Source organism: Typopeltis vanoorti, chromosome 1, assembly GCF_054136105.1.
Source record: "Typopeltis vanoorti isolate ZY-2024b chromosome 1, IOZ_Tvanoo_1.0, whole genome shotgun sequence".
Taxonomy (NCBI): domain Eukaryota; kingdom Metazoa; phylum Arthropoda; class Arachnida; order Uropygi; family Thelyphonidae; genus Typopeltis; species Typopeltis vanoorti.
This window is the reverse complement of record NC_143549.1, coordinates 143900271-143922485: the sequence shown is the minus strand read 5'-3', so window position 1 is coordinate 143922485 and position 22215 is coordinate 143900271. Positions and strand designations below refer to the sequence as shown.

The following is a 22215-nucleotide window of genomic DNA, read 5'->3' as shown; positions in this document are numbered from 1 at the left end:
AGTTCGTCCTTAGCTTTTATACACTACTGTATATACTTTTACATTATGTACATATATACAAAGGGTTTCTGAAAAGCAAGGAAAACCCTTTTTTTTTTCTTCTTGAGGATGTTTAATAATAGGAACTTGAAATTATACACCAAGAAATAAGTGAACAAGCACCACTTTTTCACAAAGTCTCCATATTTATTGATGCACCTGTCCCAATGATAGATCAGTTTATCAATACCAGTACTGAAGAGAAGTCTGTGCCCACACCCAATAACCAACATCACACTACCTAATCAACTTCTTCTATGTAGTAAAATACCTTTCGGAAAGGTATTTTACTACACTTGAGGAGGTTGAACAAATGGAAGTCTGAAGGCGCTAAGTCTGGGCTGTGTATTGGGGGAGGGGGGGGGGGGATCTGGCAGTTTCCCAAAAATTACAGCAAACCGCTCACGAGTGGTGTGCACAGTGTGTGGGGTGGCGTTATGGCACACCAAAATCACACTCCCATCAGAAGTCTTGGTAATTTATGTCAAATGTCGACTTTCAGTTTGCCCAACATTGCACAGTAAAGCTCTGCATTTGATTGTTTCTCCTTTCAGCAAGAAGTCCACTAGCAGAACACCTTGGCGATCCCAGAACATTGTGGCCATGACTTTTTTTTTCTTTTACATTTTTTGCACACCGGAGACTGTGGATGTTTCCAGGTCATGAAGTCTTGTTTACTCTTTGGGGCGAGTTGAAGAACCCATGTTTTGTGAGCGAGAAAATCTTTGCCTTTGTTGCTACATCGCAACAGATTCTACAGACACATCTCCATGCATGTTTCTTTGTGCTCCTCTGATAACTGTCGGGACACCCAGTGAGAATACACCGTTCAAAATGCAAGGACATCACGAACGCTTTCATAAACAGTGAACTTAATCAATTTCAGCACTTGTATAATTTCATGCAGTTTCACTCACCAGTTTTCAAGAATGATGTCCTTAATGCGTGAAATGTTGTCTTCTGTCTTGCTTGACAAAGGCCTGCATGCCCAATGTCAATCTTCGAGGTCACCACGGCCTGCTTTAAATTCATTGCCCATAAACACACTTCCTTCTTTCACAACACCTTTTTGCCATACACAGCAATCAGTTTATGGCAAATGTCACTTGAAGACCCTTTTACTTGCAAAAAAACAAATAACGTCACAGACACCTTCAACACTCACTAAATAGATACCATCTTGCAAATGGAATTAGCTGAGGCAAAAGTAGCACCACACTGCTATCTGTCCACTGTGTTTTATCTCATTTCCTTTCACCATTATTAGAAGAAAAAAAATGTGTTACCTTACTCTTCGGAAACCACTCATACAATATAGTATATACTAGAGATGAACCATTGCAGGATTATGGTTAGAGAACCAAATCTTCAACTGAAGCATGCTGATTATTAAATTTTAGAAACATGCGTTTTTTTAAATACTCATTAAAAATTGATAAATTTTTTTTTTGTTCAAAAATGTTTATAAAATTTAATTTGCAAATTCTAAAATTTAATTAATTTAATTATGCTTTGGCCAAACTGCAGAATGAAGAACGATTAAAAAATGGGTAATAATCCAATGTGACTAAGTGAAGCAACTGTGATTCTGGTCTCATTCTCATAAGCTCGCTGGATCCACCAACACTGCTGGTAGCAACAGCATGTAGTATTGTGCATGTACATTTGGCTATGAAATATATAAGGATCTATAATATCCTCCATTTTAGCATAATAAAACTATTATTTAATTTCATAAAGAACATTGTGCTTAAAACACAATACAGTATAAAAACCAGAACAAAATATTGTGCTTGTTCATTCAAATAACAAAAATATTAAAAAAATTTCACATTTAATGTCTGTAGATGCTGTATGGTATGATCACTGCCATATCTCACATGGTTTTGGCAATGTCTTCTGCTAGAATAAGTGCTAGGGTCGCAGTTTCCCTTTCCACACAACAGAGAATAATTATGGATTTAATAATCAAAATGAATTCATGATAAATTAAGACATAGGAAAATGAGTTTTTTCTAAATTTTTTTGGAGTAGCATGTCTGGCTTCTTCATAAATATTTGACTTTTGAAAGAAATTCAAGGAATAGGCTAGTAGAGTTAGTGCCAAAAGAAATTTCTGAGAAACTGTATTGTGGAATAAGTTTACTCATTAGCCTTGAAAACTCAACTTGGTTATGATACATGTAAGGAATTCTTCTGCTTTGACTGGCCAAATAACGAATCTTCCCGCTGATTCAGCCAAAGCTGAATATTTGAAAAATATGTTGAAGTGGCCAAATGCTGAAGCAAAACCAAATATTCAGTGCATCCCTACGATATACATACTTATCAAAGTAATTTAGTTAATTATTACATTTTGAACCATAATACTGTTGAGATGGTTTGGTCATGTGATGAGGAGGGAGGACGAATATGTGGGAAGAAGGGTCATGCAGATGGATTTGCATGGAAGGAGGAAGCGTGGGCAGCCAAAGAAGAGATGGAGGAAGCTGGTAGAAGAGGACTTGAGGATGAAGAACTTGGATGTGGTGACAGCCCAAGACAGGAGGATGTGCAGTGACCCCATTTAAGTGGGAGAAGCTGCAGAAGAAGAAGATAACATTTTGAACCAAGATTGGATTAAACCAAGAATATAATTTCTTGGTATCTTTAATTATTACATTATATAAATATATAAATAAAAGACAAAAACCTCCAGCATAAACAAGTGAATCCACCAACACTGTTGGTGCCAAAAGCATGTAGTATTGTGCATGTATCTTTCAATTATTGCATAAAATTTTACTAAACATAACATACTGTCATGAAAAGTCACAATCTGAATATCCTTTTGGCACATGCTAAAATTTTCTGGTGTATATCCTCAAAGGAATATACTAGATATTCACAATTTAAATTAAAAGTTTGTGACTAGCTCCTGATTATCAGCTTTCTTTTAAACTGATCTTGTAAGCTATGTGATTTGATCAGTTCTTACATTTTATACTTCTAAATGCAATCCTAACTGCATCAATTTACTTTATATCTTTGTCTTTCACTGGTAGACATGTTCTGAAAATCTTTAACTTTACATTTTGATTTTTCAAGTGACCCCATCTTAGATTAGCTCTGCTTACACATTCTTGAATGTTAATCCTTTGAGGAGTGAATTAAAAATTTCACCTTCTCTGGCACATAATTAGATAAAAAAAAAGGAGGGGGGCGGGTCCAAAGAGATTCCAGCACTTGCTACAAAAACTCAAAAGCTGACATAAATTTAAGGTTTTACTGAGTTAAAATTTTAACATATGCAGTCATTTAGTCTATTTCAAAAAAGAGGATAGAAGCGAGCTGATGTATACATACTACTCTACTCATCAAAGGGTTAATGACAAGTTCTTTACTGACAGAAGGATTGTGAAGAGAAGCTTGGTGAGGAACAAGCTAGATTCAGGCCAAATAGAGGCTGTCAGGATCAGATATTCACTTTATGACAAATAGTTGAGAAAGCATGGGAATATAGCAAAGATCTGTATTTAAGTTTTGAAGATCTGGAAAAAGTATATGACAAGATGCCAAGAGAGAAGCTATTCAAAACACTACATTTGTATTGTGTCAGTGGATCATTATATCAAGCAATACGTAGTCTTTATCTGAGGTTGTAAGTCAGCAGTTAGAATTGAAGGCAGTACAGGGAGATGGGTTAATGTTAAATCTGGTGTCAGAAAGGATGTACATCATCAGCTCTGCTACTCATTACCTATATGGATTATATTATGAAGGAAAAATGGTATTAAACCTGATATCAAAATTAGAGATGTTAATGTCAGCTCCTTGCTATATGCGGATGATGTTATACTTCTAAATAAATCCGCTACAAGTCTGCAAGATTCCCTGACTAAATTGAATAACTGTTGTGATAGATATGGTATGAAGGTCAGCAATAACAAGACAAAGATAATGAAAATAGGCAGAAGCATTGAAAATGTCAACTGCATTGTGAATGGAGAGCCTATATACAAGTAAAACATTTCAGCTACTTAAGCACGATTTTTAGTGAAGATGGTAAATTAAATATGGAAATAGACAACAGAATCAACAAAGCTGGTAAGGTAGGAAGTCAACTGAATAAATTTATATGGAATAAGAGAGAAATTAGTCAAAACACTAAATTAGCTGTATATACAAGACAGTGTTCAAACCAATTTTAACTTACGGATCTTGAGAGCTGGGTCAGAAGTAAAACACTTGACCAGAGACTAGAGACCGCAGATATGAGAGTCCTGAGAAAGATTAGGGGTGTGAACAGATGGTATCAATGGCAATATCATATAAAAAACGAGGATATTAGGAAAGAACTTGACATTGTCAGCATCCAGGAATGCGTTAGCAGAGCTAATCTCAGGTGATATGGTCACTTAAACAGAATGGGCAAGGAAAGATTTGCCAAACAAGTGTTCTCTGTCAGGTTGGTAGGAAAAAGACCAAGAGGAAGACCAAGATATATATAGGTGGATTGATACGGTAAAAAGTGCCTTAGAAGATAGATATATAAATATAAGATCTGACAATGTTGTAGCTTTGACAGGTAACAGATTGATTTGGCAGAAAATTGTCGGCAGGAAGTTAGTAATGATGTAAATTTTTCACGTGGTATTATCATATCAAGTACACCCCTTGAGGGTAAATGTCAGGAATTTGATGATGATGACAAAAATGCATTTATTTAAATATTTACCAAATCTAATAATACTTACCAGAGCCTGTTGGAATTGTTGTGGTGGTCCAGGTGGTGGCATAATAGCCCGAGGAGGACCTTGTGGTGCAGCCAGTGGAGTAGGAGCAGAAACAGATGGTGTACTAGTTGTTCCTGTTTTAGGTGGGGGTGGCGGACCTTCTCCTAATTCTGCCATCAGAGACATGTACTGGAATAAAAATTTTAGAAACTGCAGCAAGGTTCATGAAAAAAATGGTATTAATGTTAAACAACATTGGACAGAAAAAAAAAACCTCATTTCCACTTCTACACTCTTAAATTCTGTTCACAAGAAACTTAACTACATAAATAAAGGCAGTCCCTGGGTTATGGATGACCCGACTTACGGCATTCCATACTTATGAATGGGCTCCCAAGGATTCCCATAAGGATAATAATTAAATTAATAATTTGGGAACGAGTTTCTTTCACAAAAAAAAATAATAATAAAATAAAATAAAATAAATAAATAAATAAATAAACCTTTAAAATTCTGCTTGTGCTAGAAAATGCTCCTGGATATCCAACATCTTTAGATGACCTTCACCCTAATGTAAAGGTCGTATTTTTACTACCCAACACTACATCATTACTACAGCCAATGGACCAGGGAGTCATTTCTGCATTTAAGCTTATTACTTACTGCATACATTTCTGCAAGCATTCAGGGCTACGGAAGATGATGTGATGACTGACTTCAGTGGTAAGCTCCCCTCCTCCAGAAACAGAATCAAATCCTGATTCTCCAGCACCAGATCCATACTCATATCATCTTCCAATTAATGTTAGCCTACCCTTCTTGCCTCAAAAATGCCCCTTCCAGTAAGCAAGACACTGATGCAACCTTTGATATTCTTTCTTGAAATTTCTCCTATCTAAACTTTTTGTATGAGTTAGTTTTTATGTTCTGTTTGTTTAAATTAAAAGTAGGAGCAGAATAGTTTCTGTATTATTACAGTATTACACTGTATTATTATTGCCATATATGAGCAATTATAGTATTGTTGTTATTATTACCGCATATGCACTGTTCATTAGGAACATATCTCGTTCGTAAGCTAGGGACTGCCTGTACATCAAATGAAAATACTGTGGATATGTCATTGCATATCCATGACTACACAGTACATCATTATAAGTCACACATCACTCTTTATAAATGTGGATATACAAAAAATTCATGGTTATGTAGTTATATTCATGTCTTATCTTTTCTTTATCTTTTTTTTTTTTTTTTTTTGAGGGAAGCTATACAGGAAATAGAGCTGACAATATTTTATGTATGCAGCCTTGCCATAAATACCGTTACAACTTCCACACACAGAATTACGTGAGCCCGGTTCCATTAATGGTGCTGTGTGCAGCCACCATTCAGTGCCGGATTTACATATAAGCTAAAAAGCTACAGCTTAGGGCCTCAAATAAAAAAACAAAAAGACCAGCTGATGTAATTTAAAACTGTAGGAGGCCTCTGGGTTTTGTACAGCTTAGGGCCTCAGCAAGTCTAAATCCGGTCCTGCCACCATTCGCGTGTTTATAAGTACTGTAGCTAGAGAGAAGCAGCTGTCTATCTGTACAGGTTAAAATGCAGTGGAAAGATTATGAAAAACCATGTAGCTGTAATAGCACTTCACAAGGTTGGAATGCAGCCACCTGCTTTTTTCAACATGCCAAAAACACTTGGGATCAGCAGGATGTTTGTGTATTCAACTATTAACTGTTATAACAATACAGAAGATGTATCTGACTGCCAAAGAACAGGGTTGACCATGCTGCATTAGGAATCAACAGCTTTTGAGCTGTGAAGGCACGAGAGATGAACATTTTGCAGAGAACGATGTCATGTGTACTAACTGATGACCTGCCGGTGAAAGCCTATCACATTGTACTACTGGACACCTAACACTACAACTTATGTGGCAGAGGCTGATAAAATCAAAGGCACCTTCTGCCATCAGACGGTACCTTTGATTTTAGTATCCAGTGTGCAAACAATAGACACCCTCTTCACAGATGAGAAGGTATTCACCATTGAAGAGTTGTTTAACTGGAAAAATTATCACACTGACATCTGTTATGAACGTTATAAGCAGCAGGCTAGAATAGTCACAACTGTTGTACGTAAAGCAAAGGTCTGAGTATGAAAAGAAACTGGCTCTGTGTGCTAAAGACAATCCACAAGCATTCTATCGATATGCTGCAAGTAAAAGAAAGAATAACTCTTATAAATCCAGATGGCATGAGGATTACAGATGCAGAAGAGGTTGTTCCGTTAATGAGTGTCCATTTTGTTAAACGCTACCAACCTGGTGAACGCAACATCGAGCTCACTGTTACCTCTTCACTAGATGAAGAAATGCAGGCATGTGAGGCTGAGGTTTTAGAGATGTTGCACAAACTGAATAAGAATTCGGCAATAGGGACTGATGGAATATCAGGACATGTGCTAAAAGAGCATTCAGCTGAACTGGCCATTCCTTTGACCAGGCTGTTTAATGAGTCTCAGAACAAGGAAGATTCTGCAAGAATGGTAGGAATGTATGGTAATTCCATTGCACAAGGGGTGGTGCAAAGACCGATGTATCCAACTATCAACCAATCAGTATCTTAGGAGTGGTGGTGAAGATTTTGGAAAAATTGGTTAGGGTTCGCATTCAAAAATGGGTTTACTATGGAAGGCAATGTCTTAGCAACTTGCTCATATTCTATAACAATGTTACCATTGAACTAGACAAGGGGAATGGATACACCATGATACCTTTGGATTTTGCTAAGGCTTTTGACAGAATACAGCATGGTAGACTGTTGCATAAATTTGAGAAAATGGGTTTGGGTTATACAATATTAGCATGGATAAGAGGATGGCTGATTGACGGATATCAAAAAGTGATATATGGGGGATCTGAGTCTGAAGGCGTTTAAGGTAACAATTGGTGTACCACAAGGACGCTTGGTCCACTGTTATTCAATCTGTACATTAATGATATTGGGAAGGATTTGACAAGTGACATACAGCTATTTGCTGATGATGCAAAGATAGGTAGGGTAATCAGTAATGCTGCTGATATGCAGTACTTGCAGAATGATTTAAATCAGCTGGGATTGTGTGCATGGGAAAATGGGTGTCAGTTCCATGTGAGTAAATGTCAAGTCATTCACTTCGGCATGATTAGATATCCAATGTCATATTATATTGGTGGGATTACAGGAATCTTGGAGCGTTAATAGATAGGAAGTTGAAGATGTGGCAAAGATTGCAAATACAACTCAAAAGATAATTACAATGCTGAAACAAACGCTCAGATGTAAAGATAAGGATGTTATTTTGCCTCTTTACAAGGCCTTGATAAGACCGCACTTGGACTATTGTGTGCAGGTCTGGTCTTCTGGTTTCCATTGTGGTTTATTGGAGAATGGTACAAAGGAGAGTGTTAAAAATGATATCAGGATTGAGGAATACTGATTATGAAGACACTAGCAAACAGGAGAAAGAAGGGTGATATGTGAATTACAAACTTCTGAAAGGATCATAGAAGATTTCAATTGATGGAATTTTTCAATTTATGGGCATCCTTGGAAGCTGAGAACGAAGGCCACCAAGAAGGGTGCGAGGGCTAGATTTTTGTCTCAGAGGGTGGTGCATCATTGGAATGGATTGCCTTTGGGTGTTGTGAGTGTAAGAAGCGTGAATGAATTCAAGTATGATAGCTGGTGTGTGTAGTATGTGGCCTCCCTCAATGAGTCTCTGGCTCCTTAGAGGTCTCTTAATAATAATATGCCCTGAATGGTCACACAGCAAGTGCTATAGCACTTGCTGTGAATCTTTGGCTCACAGAGGTGATCACCCCACATCAGCAACTGTCTTGTGAGGTATACAATTGCATTTCTGTGAGACAGGGGTCAAAACTTCTGCTAAAGTGTATCAAGACAGCATACTGGAATCTGTGATAAGGCTCCTGAACAACACCTTGTTTCATTGTAGGCAGTGGACCTTTCAACAGGACTCACCCTTGAACACAAGGCAAGGACCACAACAGTGGTTCGAGGCACATGTGTCTGATCACATATGACCATCGAATTGGCCTGGTCTGGAAGTCCTGATCAGAATCTGTTGGGATTCAAATTGTGATTTGAGCATGAGGGAGTAACACACAAGAAACAATACCCCAGCATCGCCAGCCTGAAGGTGGATTTGGAGTGAATAGTGGCAGCATTTCTGTTGGATGTTGTACGTGCCACCATTGATATGTACCCTCACAGACTTCGCGCGCGCACGTGTGAGAGAGAGAGAGAGAGAGAGAGAGAGAGAGAGAACGCCAAAGGATGACATTTTGAACATTTAGTGCTGCTATATGCATGTTATACATGTGCTTTGTATGTGCTGAAAGCTGTAAATGATTTACTGATAGATTAAAGGTTTATGAGTCATTCAAGTTATAACAGTATTTATGGATGGACTAGGTATATGAAACCAATATAGATCCTCGTTAGCTCATTCGGTTTTAACAATCCCATTGAATGGAAATATCTGGATTCAAATGCCGTCTAGGATGTGAAAAACCTTTATCATGACTTTTCCAGTGAAGGCAAATTAGCCAATGTCCTATAGAGGCAGAAGTGTTTCTCTTTCCAGAAACTTATTTCAGATTCCACAAGATAGGCAAACTGGCTAAAAGTACATAACCAAATGATGGTCATGATACATATGTAGATAGGATTAACCACTCTATCAGAGCATTAAATGAGTTTAAAAAATAAGCCAGTTACTGGTTCATGACAGGCTGCTGAATCTAATTACATGCAAGGGAAGAGGATGGAATGAAACCAATGATTTGCCCACTCATCTAGGCACTTGAAAGACATGCACAAATCACATACAACTAAGGAAAACAGCCTATATCACATACCTTAGGCTAGAAGTGAGACCACTACAGCCCCTTGTAGTGATTTGTTATTAGTACAGATGGGCAAAAATTTTACTCTTTGTGGTAATGTTCAGTCCAAAGATCACAAGAAGGAGTAAAATTATCCTATTTCTGCCAACAAGCATGTAGCTATTGGTTTCTTTTTATTGTTTATGTGAACCCATCCATGAGAGGCTGTAAACCCACTGTGTGTGTTAATATAATATTGTAGCTAATGGCTGAAACTTTAGAGACCAAATATGAACTTTATTTGAGCCACTTGAGTCCACTAATGAATAGTATAATCATCTCACCAAGTGTGATTTATCTATCACCTAAAGACATTTATAAACCTCCATGATCATTGGGAGATTCAAGCTTGTTGGATGGTTGGAATTGGAAAATAGGTATACTACCTATTCAGATAACCAAGCTGGCAGGTGCATCCTAGTGCATGGATAAACATCATATTAAGCTAGCAAAACATTAGTTTAATACACATTTAGTTTTGCCAAATAAAAGTTAAAAAATGTTAAGCTTCTATCCCCTTAGGAAAATCCCAATTATGACAATACACTATACAGTACAGTACAATACAGTACAACTGTATTGCACTGTATATTGGTGATATAGACAGCTCCTCCAGAACCTAATATGAATGTTTGAGTGATACGTGCACATATCATTATATGCCATGAGAAGAACTTGGATCTCATATGCTTCCTAGCCACATTCCATTTCTGGGGATAAATACTCCTACATGAGGTGGGAGGAAAATATTTTGAAGAGAATGTGTTCCAATAGCTTGAACTTTGTATATATTTTAAATAGATTATGTGCAGGAACTTTTTGAAAATACTTGTATACCTCTCCTGTTTTAACACAAAGATCTTATAAGATCTGCTTTCTGTAAAGAGTGTTTAGTGTATAGATCTACTAAACAATCTTTTTGGTTCTGTTACTTACCAATGTGTCATCAAACAGCAACGAGAAATGAATATAATAATGACGACAACCAAAATAATTACACCCCTATACTATTTTTTTTTTTTTTTTGTGAGCACGGCAGAAATCTTTATACATCACAGAGTAGATGGCTGTGGTCTAGTTTCACACTACAGCTGTGGTGCTGCATTCAGTCAAAAAGATGCAAGTCTAGTGGAAGTTTAATCCTGGAAAACAAAACAAACAAAAAAAAAAAAACATACATGGAGACACTGTTGATGTGAGCACTTTTAGGTGATGGGCTAGAAGTTAGCAGAAATCTTTACACATCACAGAGTGGACAGCAGTAGTCTAGTTCCACTATAGCATGTGTTGTAGTAGAACTAGAATGCTACCTGTTTGGCCTTCCAAGGAGCAAGTTTGTGAGCAAGCTGGTCACAAGAGCTCAATGTTCGGAGAGTAACATTTACAGAATCAGCACAAACCACCTCACTTAGTGATAGCAATCATCTAGAGCAGCGTTTCCCGGATTTTTCCTACAACAGAATACCTCACAAATCCTGAAATTTTCACGGACCACCTTGGTTATTTTGTAATGTATTAATAATTAATCATGGCATAATCATAAAGAGTATTGGTACACTTATGTATGTTATGTATTATGGTGTGGCATATTGACAAATATAAAATTACGTTTAAATCAGTTATCAATTACTGGACTAATGAAATCTTGTAGCATATTGTAGTTTCCTCAGGCCAACATCATTAAATTAATTTGTGCTGATTTTCATTGACATATCCCATTCTGATCACCAAAAATTTATAATATTATTATAAGTACTTACGAGTGAATGCAGACTTTTTCTCCTATGTGCTGGTAGTTTCCCCCTCCTTTTGTACATCCTGGAGATCGCTTTGTAGGCTGGAGGTGGATGAATCACTATCTGTTGCATCACAAACATCTTCAATAAGAGATTTCTTAACACCAAAATTAAACAGTCCCTTGTCTCTTATTCATATTAAAATTTAAATCTGTAGGCCTATTACTTTTAAAAAAATCACGGCACTACGGTTTCGAAACAAGCACCTTCACCCTACAATACGAGATTGCAAAGAAAGTATTCAGTATGACTAGATTTGAGAACAAGATACAGACTACCTTGATCTTCAATTTCAGTGGAAAAATTTTCTTTATACTTCCTTGCTGATTGGTCACTAACATTTGCAACACAGATGTTACTTCGTTCAGTTTCTAGAACAGAGGATATGCAGCCCATTATTGTAATCGACTTGCAGGCAATTGTTATAATCGGTCATAAACAGTGGTATTCCCTTTCCCAAATGTTGAAAGGTTTCGATGTGTGAAAATTAACGATAATTCATGAATACTTCCACGTTTAAAAATACATGGCTTGGTCATTAACATTTGCTACACAGATGTCATCAGGCGTTCTGAGTCTGAGCTTTTTGACATATTGACGAATATTATTCTTCTCAGAATATTTCCACTATAAAATATTTATTCATGAAAAATGGTTAGAAAACTAAAATGACAAATTTCAGGAGAACTTCTCGCAGAACACCATTTGGGAAACCCTGATCTAGAGAATTGAGACTGTTGAAAAATGACAATGTTCAAAAAAGATGAAGAAATAATCTACATAAAAGCTATTGTTAAATAAATTATAATTTCTTTAGAAACTATTCATTACATTCATATTGCCCCCCCCCCCCACACACACACATCATTTGTCTGTGTGTGGTCGTGTGTATGCTGATCTTTCAGGATCCCGTTATTGCTGCATATGCCACTGATATTTTTAATAGGTTTCCTATTTATGAAAGATTGGGAACTTACACCACATTAATATTGTGGATGGATCATAGGTTATACCACAGCCTATTCTGAATTCATAACACACAAATATGATTTTCTATATGATTTTTTTCTGTCATTTCAATAATCCAATAAGTAAAACAATGTGACAACATCAGCCAACAAAAATCATCCACCACCCATGATTTCATTAACATCAAAGGTTTAGTGTACTGAAGTTCTTCCATATTTGGCATCATATCTTGCCTTTTCAAATATCTAAGATAAACAGAATTGTACATTAATAAAGTTTCTTAATTCATACTTCACTTTTTGAATGAATGTTACTTTAAATAGCAGAATTTTATTTGCCCCTTCTGAAGTAAGTTACTCTTAATTCAGTTATCAGGAATGATTAAAATTTTGTCAAAAAGAATAAACTGATGACAATTTTTAAGAACAAAACTGTAAAGATGATTTCACTGAAAAATACAACTTGATAGCATTCTTCATGGATACAAAACTTATAAGAGCTAATTATGTTCCAGTCAACCCTCATCATAGGAATTAATGGAATAAAGCAGTTTATTAAAATGAAAGACTTGCTATAAGTAAATTCTTTAAGACAGCATTGATACTATGAACAAATGGTGAGCTTTAGAAGTGTGGTAAATCAAATTTGAATTTCATAAAATTCAATATTCATTAAATATTAAAAGTTCATAAAAAAAATTAAATTTAGTAGATTAGACCCTGCTACTAGATCACCAAACACAGGTTGTGACTTATGCCTACATCAGCTTGATGTCATAAGAGTGATTCAAATATGAAACGGATTAAAATATTAAAAAAACTAGAAGTACATCACAGAAAAACCTCACTTAACACTAATTTGATATGAGCAATAATCAGTTAGCAGAATTGAGTGAAATGATACTATTTCCCGCTTTAAGGAAGTGATTAATCAGTTAACGCAAATTTTTTTACGTTATGCGAAATTTTTTGTTGCCTATCTGCAGCAAGCAGAAAAGCTGGAAGTCATTAGCAAACATGAAAGTAGTGCTAGTAATACAATGATTGTGGCAGACCTGGAATGCAGTGCGTCTACAGTTTCGACTATATTAAATAAGAGCAAAGTATACAAAGAACAAGGAAAAGTTGCTACTGCTTCTATAAGCATGCAGATTACCCGAAATAAAGACATTTAATGATCGAGATGGAGCATCTTCTATCACTCTGGATTGAGGATTATAACCAAAAAAAGAATACCTCTTAGTACAGGGAATAATCAGGCAAAAGCTCTCTATATTTTTACCTGATTGAAAGAGACCAAATTTCAAGAGGAATGTGAAAGCTTTACTGCGAGTTTAGGATGATTTAACCATTTTAAAAATCGAACTGGACTGCATAGCATAAGAATAACTGGGGAATTTGCTAGTGCTGATAAAGATTCTGTGGCCAAGTTTTGTGAAAAATTGCAAAGGATAATTCAAGAGGGTGATTATGATGATCGGCAAATATTCAACACCCATGAAATTGGTCTCTTTTCGAAGCATATGCCAACAAAAACTATCTTAGCTAAAACTGAGGTATCTCAACTAGGATACAAAGTATCTAAAATTTGTCATATGCTTGTATTAGGAGGCAATGCAGAAGGCGACTTTAAACTCAAGTCTGTGTTAGTTTATCATGCGCAAAATCCAAGATCTAACATTTTGAAGAAATCAGCACAATTGGAAAAGAACTTGGATTTAATGAACTGGATAATAAACATGTGAAATTCCCATTCAGAACAGTTAAGCGAGAATGATCTTCAACTAGAAGAACAGCATGCATATGAAGAAGATAAGAAGGGCAAACAAGAAGAGAATGTTACTACTAAGAAGCAAACTGCAAAAGAACTTGAGCTAGTTTTCAATCACATCGAGTATGCTAAGGAAATTTTGTTTCATGCTGATCCTGATATGGAACGAAGTTCTAAGTCCACTGAAATCTTGATAAAGCGATTGCCAGCTATCACAAATTGCATGACAAGATGAAAAAGTCGAGCACGATTCAAGCATCTTTACTTACTTTTTTTTATAAAAAAAGTAGCTCAAATACTGTATTTAGACATTAAATAAAAATTTAAGCAATTTATTTTTATTAACTTTGATGATTTTATCCTCTATTATAGCTTATACTGTAATTATATTCCTCTATTATAGCTTATACTGTAATAATAATTATAATTATTCCTATTGTTTATTGCATTCGCTTAATGAGATTTTGCTTAGCGTGGATAATGGCTTAATTAATCACATTAAGTGAGGTTTTCCTGTAATTTCTTAACTATTGTGAAGTTATGATTAAAATTTAATCATAACCTGACTATATTATCACAAGACAAACTAATTTCCAGAAGTATTCCTACTACAATTATAAGAAATAGCAAAACTATATTTGAACAATTGCAACAGGTAAATTTTTGGACTGAATTTTTCACTGTTTACATCTTATTAAACAATACTAAACACCAGAATTAATCAGCTCCTTACCTCCTCATCAATTTTGGATTTATCAGTAGGTGCAAATGTTCCTGTGCTACTTTTCTGTTCTCTACAATCACGAGCAATGTGACCTGCACCTCCACAATTACCACAAATCACATTATTTGTAACATTTGGTTTATCTGGACACTGCCAACTCCTATGTGTAGTTGCACCACAATTAGAACAACGTGGCCCATCCCCTTCACGCAAAGTACCATTCAGCAAAGCTAATTCACGCAACTGCATCCTTCTTAAATCATTTTGTCCTTCTGGCACTTCAACTCCTTGACGAATAATTTCTCTTATCTATAAAAAGGAAAGAATACTATATTTAACTTAGACATATCTCAGAACATTTATACTGAAGTTATCAGCTGATAATTTTCATTATGCAAAATAACATTTAATTCTAATAAACAATCTCTAAGTTTAAAATTATCTTCATATTCATAAAAGATTTCATAATATGCTTGATTCACTTCCAAATTATGAAATGTCAGTGTAAAAGTTAGCTATTAGTAATATTAATTTTTTAGTGAAAAATTTCATGTCAAATTTAAGAATTAATTTAAAACTTTTAAAGTTTAATAAACAATGTCACATGATTATCCTAAATATTCTGTGATAATTCATTGCTATGAATTTTTCTGACAGTTTTTCAGAATTTCTTTTGGTTGTGAATTCTGGTTGCAATAATTAAAACAAAACTTTACAATGAATTCCAATAAACAATGTTATATATCAGGGTTGGCCAACTGCACATCCTTTTGGAGCTAAAATAATTCCAGTAAAACTTAGAACAGCTGTAACCTTTGACTGATGCGATGGTATGGAAGTAAGTGAGTGTGCACATGGTGAGGCGGGAGGTGGAGATGCAGAGCTATGCCTGCTCACCACAACACGTTAGTTACACTTCCAATGCCGGTCTATCGGCATCATTCAACCTTTGACTGATGCGATGGTATGGGAGTAAGTGAGTGTGCACATGGTGAGGCGGGAGGTGGAGATGCAGAAGCTATGCCTGCCCACCACAACACGTTAGTTACACTTCCAATGCCGGTCTATCGGCATCGTTCAACACATTGATGCAAAAGTCCATTGACAATGCTTTTTATCATTGAACTCTTTCTCATGTGCTTAGAAATATCGCATAAAAAACATAAATATGAAGAAGAACAGAGAAGTTTTAGGCCAGAGTAAGAAGAGGAGTTTCTTTTTGTGAAACGACAAAGTAAACCAATGTATGCCATATACCAAATAACACTTGTGCAATTCAAAGCCAGCAATCTCAAGAGTTATTATGACACACGTCACAGTAATTTTTAGTCACGAATTTCCTCTTGGCTCTGATCTGAGGTGAACTAACTTTCAACTTTGAAAGAATAACTCTATGGTCAGAGTTAATTGATGTCCATGTTTACTAAACAAGGTGATGTTACTACCAAGGCTGGTTTCATTTTAACGTTTAATATTGCACAAAATGTCTGTACATGAAAGGAGAATTTGTCAAGAAGATTTATTGCATAAATAATGTCAGTTTTAGACCTGGATAATAAAAAAACTACTCAAACTGATTGAATAGATGCCAGTCTCCAGGCATATAATTTTAAGGAGAATTTCCATTATCAGTGCTGACATTGTAAATAATAACTTACAACATAACTTGAAAAACTATGCTACATTTAGTCTGGCTTTGAATGAATCTACAGATATTCAGGACAAACACAACTAGCTACATTTGTCCGCTTTGTCTCATGATCTGGGCATTAAGGAAGAGCGACTGGACTTGATAACATTGGAAGATACATTTGGTTCCGACATCAAAGCAGCTCTCGATGTTGCACTTACAAAAGTGCCTCAGTATCACGCAAAAGAATTGTCAGCACTGCAACTGATAGTGCTCTAGCTATGAGGAGTAAAACTAAAGGGCTCATGGAGCTGCTTGAGAATGATGAACCACATCCTGCTTCCCTAACTGTACATTGCATTATTCACAGGGAACATCTAGTTGCCAAGTGTTTTAAATTTGGACACTTGGCAACCAGATGTAATGGAAGTAGTTCTAAGAATTGTGAATTTTATTCGTTCAAGTGCTAAAACACATCAACAATTCAAAAGTTCTGTATGAGTTGAAATGTGATGAGATTCCTAATGGCGTATCAAGATTTTGCTTAGTAAGGTGGCTTTCAGTTAGCAATGTATTAAACAATTTTTTTTTGTTAGACCCAATCAAGCAGTTTCTCAGAAGGAGAAATTTTTCCTCACCTCTAAGACACTCAATAGTTGTTAGAATGGCATTTTTCACCAATCTTTTCCAACATCTACAGATATTAAATGTTTCACTTCAAGGGGAAAGAAAAACTAATAATCGATCTCCCACAGACTGTGCTAAGCTTCCAAAGCAAACTACAACTTTTCCAGAGAGAGAGACCTGGAAAATAAAACTTTCACAAATTCACCAGGAGTGGAATTAGAAACGGGTTCTTATGTTAGCAAATTAAACGATCTGGCTGAAGAACTCAACAATCGATTTTGCAACCTTCGAGAATTTAAGCCAACATTCTCTTTTTTGGAAAATCCTTTCCTCACAAACGTGCTTGAGCACAGTTTTCCTATTTCAAAACCAATTGTGATAGATGTTGCAGCTGCAGAACTGGAGCTTTTGGAACTTCAAGAGGACGAAGGACTGGAGCTAGTGAAGCAAAGTGGATGTTCTGTAATTGAGTTTTGGAAGCAAGTCCCGGACCAACGGTATCCAACACTAAAGCAATATGCCAGAAAACTGACTACTTACTCCTGTGAAGAGCTATATGTGACTCTTAAATTTATTAAATCTAAATATCGATCTGTTTTAAATTATGAACATTTGAACGAGCCTGTAAGAACTGCTTTAACTAATTACACACCTAATTTTAAGGAGCTAACTAAGAAAATGGATACAAGGAAGGCCAATACTAGTAAATAACTAACTAAAATTATTTACTAAAATTATTTTAAGACATTAAAATTATTCTAATTGTTCAAAGTAAACTTCATTTAATGCGTTTCTAATTAAACTTTTCATTGCAGTAAGTTTTATTAACCCTGTTTTTCTCTCACTCTTCTCTTTTTTTTGCTGTATTCTCTTCTCTTTTTGTTTATTTTTTCCTGGTACAGGAAAAACAAAAAAGAAATTAAGAGCAGCATGCCACTTGGACACGAACCATATGCTCCAGCCATATAACAGGGATTGTGGCCACCCCTGTTATATAAAGACACTCACTATAGTGAACACGACTATAATCAATATACATGCTGTTTTAAGCATCTAATAAGCATTCAAAGAATTCATTATGAATTTACTAGCAAATACAAAATCCATGCTACAAAATTTTCACTTGATGAACAGAAATGCATTTATTTATAGTTCAATTTAAACAATAGTAGAGCCATGGTGAAAAACAGTGTTGTCAGATAAAATCCACGGTTGGTTGTGCTCCCCCAGAGTGGGGACAACTAAAGACTAGTTTGGGTTTCAAATTGCTAAGGGATCAAACAAACAATTGCAGTGCTCAAGAGAAATATATATATATCAGTAATAAAGAAAATGGCAAAAAGTGACACAGAGAAAGTAAAACGAAGTTTCAGTTGGTCTCATGCAACTTCTAAATTACTGCATTAAAAGTTAAGTTTGGCATGTGTTTCAGAATAGTGCAGCAGTAAGCTGCCCTGAAACACAAGTACTCTTTCCTAAGAAATCAGAAAGAACCAAGTTTGCTAATGCTAAGAAGGACTGTGTAGAATTCATTGCTATCTGTGGTATTTGTGCTAATTTGAATTCACACCAAGGAGTAGAGAATGCTAAAATGTTTGTGTTCCTTTTTCATGATATTTAAAAGCAGCCATTGTTAAGACCTAGTTTCAAGAAAATCTTGGCACCATTAAGGTGGCTAATAACTTCTCTATATTAAAGAGTGAAAAGTTTATAGATTCAGTTACATTGTTCACTTCATATAAATCAAGAATCTATAATCTCCATTATAGACATTTTGAGAAGAATACCGAAGATAAATATCAGTAGGCAGAAAAATGTTCTGAAAGCTATAGAAATGAGTAAGGGTAATTGAAGAGGTGACATAAAATCTGGAGATAAGAATACTAAGATGTCTTAAGTAATTATTCAAGAAACATACAGTGAGGATAGCATATCACAACTTGATATATAAAAGTTCTGCATTACACTATACCTATATCGACTGGAAAAACGTGTTGTCAGTAGATGCTGGTATTATATCCAGCATCTTCAAAGCACAACAGTACACAAAACTTTGGTATAACAGTGGAATTAGTTTAAAAAAAATTGTAACAGACAACACAAGGAACTTAAGTCCTAAGTGGTACCATCTATGCTAGAAAAAGAGTAAAAAATAAGTATTAATTACATCTTAAAATGAGTGACTCCCAGATTTTTAATAAATTTATACAGTCATACTTGTTGAGGTTGAGTTCGTTTTAAAGCTCTTCTTGATTCCAAAAGCAATCTCTCTGACTTATTACCTTTGTGTAACACTTTTCTTCCATTTGATCCTGTGTGAAAGGGTTTCCAAGGCATGGTCTGCTAGGCCAGACTTGCCATAATAATAGTGCAAATGTCTTTATATTCACCAAAGCAAATATCAACAGTTCTTCCTGTCTGTCCATAGTAGACCAGGTCACTTCATAAACTCCTGGATGTGATAAGAAGAGAGTTTAGTTTGCCCTTAGGTGAATGGATGATAGTTGCAAATTTGACATATGGTTTAAATATGGTGCATAACTAATATTTATTAAGCACTCTAGATGTGTGCTTTTCAGATGTAACTTGAATGTATGGATTTGTAACAGTTTTGATGCAGTCTTGTGTGATAGGCAGTGGAGGGACTTATAGTCATTGGCTAAGAAAGTGTGATGCAAGTAAGTGAGTTCAGAGGTAAGAGCATTGTCATTGGAACAGATAGCTCTAGCTCTGTGAATTGAATTTGTGGTTTTAGGATACCATACTGTTGAGCTGGATGATGGTGTGAATGTTTGTGCAAATATCTCTTTGTATGTGTGGGGTTTCTATAAACAAGAAAAATTATTATTATTACTATTATTACGGGCAACTCCAGGGAGTCATTAGACTCATCGAGGGAGGCCCCAAATCATATTCATCACAACTATTTGACATTCATACAGTATCTATCATACCTCGCCTTAAATTCATTCACTCACAGCATCCACCACAGACTCAGGGAGCGCATTCCACTCATTCACTACTCTAAAAGTAAAGAACCCAGCTCTAACACCTTTACTAACCACACTTTTGCCCAGTTTCCATGGATGTCCCCTAGTCCTCCCACAACCAGCTCTGTTCTCAAAAATATCTTCTGAATTAATTTTATAGAAACCCTTCAGTAATTTGAATGTCTCAATCATATCTCCCCTTCTCTGCCTATCAACCAATTTTTGCATCCCACAAATCCTCAACCTGTTCTCATACGGTTCATTCCACAGACCTGCTATCATCTTGGTCACTCGCCTCTGTATCCTCTCCACCTCCTCCCCATCAAGAAGAAACCTAGGTGACCAAATCTGAGCACAGTAGTTTAGATGGGGTCTTATCAAGGCTCGATACAGAGGAACAATAACCTGCTTGTCAACGTATTCTTCAGCAACCAAGTGATTTGATGAGCTGTTTTGGTCACTTTTGCAACGTGTCCCCTAAATTTCAATTCCTTATCTACCAACACTCCTAAATCTCGTGCCTCATCAATTTCCTGGTGCAAGGTTCCACCAATGCAGTAAACTGCCGCCAATCTTTTCACCCCAAAATGCATAACTTTACATTTTGCCACATTAAACTGACATCCATTTTCCTTAGCCCAGACCTCCAATCTATCCAAATCATCCTGCAATTTTTTGACGTCATCTGCATTTACTATTGCCCTACCCAACTTCGCATCGTCCGCAAACAAATGAACTGTTCCTCTCAGATCATTTCCTATATCATTTATGAACAAATTAAACAGCAGTGGTCCAAGAACAGATCCTTGTGGCACACCACTAGTCACAGGCCGTCTTGTGGACTCTACTCCCGAGTAAACCACTCTCTGATATCTCTCCGTCAACCACCCTCCTATCCATCTCACCAACCCTATGTCCATTCCCATATGCTGCAATTTACTGATTAGAATTCCATGTGGAATCCTGTCAAAGGCCTTGGCAAGGTCCAGTAGAATCACCGTAAACCCATTACCCTTATCCAGTTCAGCCGTCACTGTGTTATAATACGTGAGCAAGTTACTGAGGCATGACCTACCCTTCACAAAACCATGCTGTCCCCGATACAGTATCCCATTTTCTTCTATCCAATCTTGTATTTTCCTGTTGACTATTTTCTCTAAGACCTTGACAATGATTCCTGATATGCTAATCAAAAAAGATAACAAACCATCAGGAAGCGTGTGATCAGTGTAACTAGGAAGGGCAGACAGTCATTAGCTGCCTGTTCCATTTGTGAAGTGGATTTTAATGCACTAAAATATGTCTGGACCATGTGGCAAAATAGCAAACACATCATCAACATAGCATAGCAAATCCAATGGTTTGAGAGTGGCTGTATTCAGAGCTAAGTTTTCCAAGTGTTCTATGTAGAAATTAGCTAAAGGGGGAGAAAACACCCAGAATATATGAAGCACCTAAAATTCAAAAACAAGGCACACCCTATGGTCAATTGTTGATAGTATAAACAGTCCTATATACTGTACAAACTTGCTAAACATTTAGCTAAATTACTAGCCCCTTTCACATAATTCTTTCTCCTTTGTAAAGAGAATATTAGAAAGAATTTCACAAAATTCTTTCTAATATTCTCTTTAGGCTGTTCATCTAAAGAGAATATTAGAAAACCATATCTTAAAAAGTTCAGATGTAATGATTAGTTTTGATATGACTTCACTATTCAGCAATGTATCGTTAATTGAAACCCTTGATTTGCTAAAGACACATTTCCCTCAAGATAGATTTGAACTACTTAAATTTAAAGTACATGCAGGTTATTTTGCTTGGAAAGGGAAGATATACAAACAACTAGATGCTCCCCCCCCTCTTCTCCAATTTCTACACAGAGCACTTGGAAAACCTAGTTATGAATACAGCCACTTCCAAACCAGTGGTTTGGATATGTTATGTTGATGATGTGTTTGCAATTTGGCCACATGGTCCAGACACACTGGATACATTTTT

The 22215-nt window shown here is 36.0% G+C and overlaps 1 protein-coding gene across 2 annotated transcripts in view; it reads right to left on the bottom strand.

The window, feature by feature from the left end:
• LOC150110502 (splicing factor 1-like) overlaps positions 1-22215 on the bottom strand; it is a 125010-nt gene that overhangs the window by 27743 nt on the left and 75052 nt on the right. For both annotated transcript variants that reach the window (XM_090399538.1, XM_090399545.1), the window contains 2 exons: positions 14977-15276; positions 4776-4943 (listed from right to left, as the gene is read on the bottom strand). In XM_090399538.1, coding sequence (XP_090255664.1) covers positions 4776-4943; positions 14977-15276 — 468 coding nt within the window. The remainder of the gene's footprint in view (positions 1-4775; positions 4944-14976; positions 15277-22215) is intronic.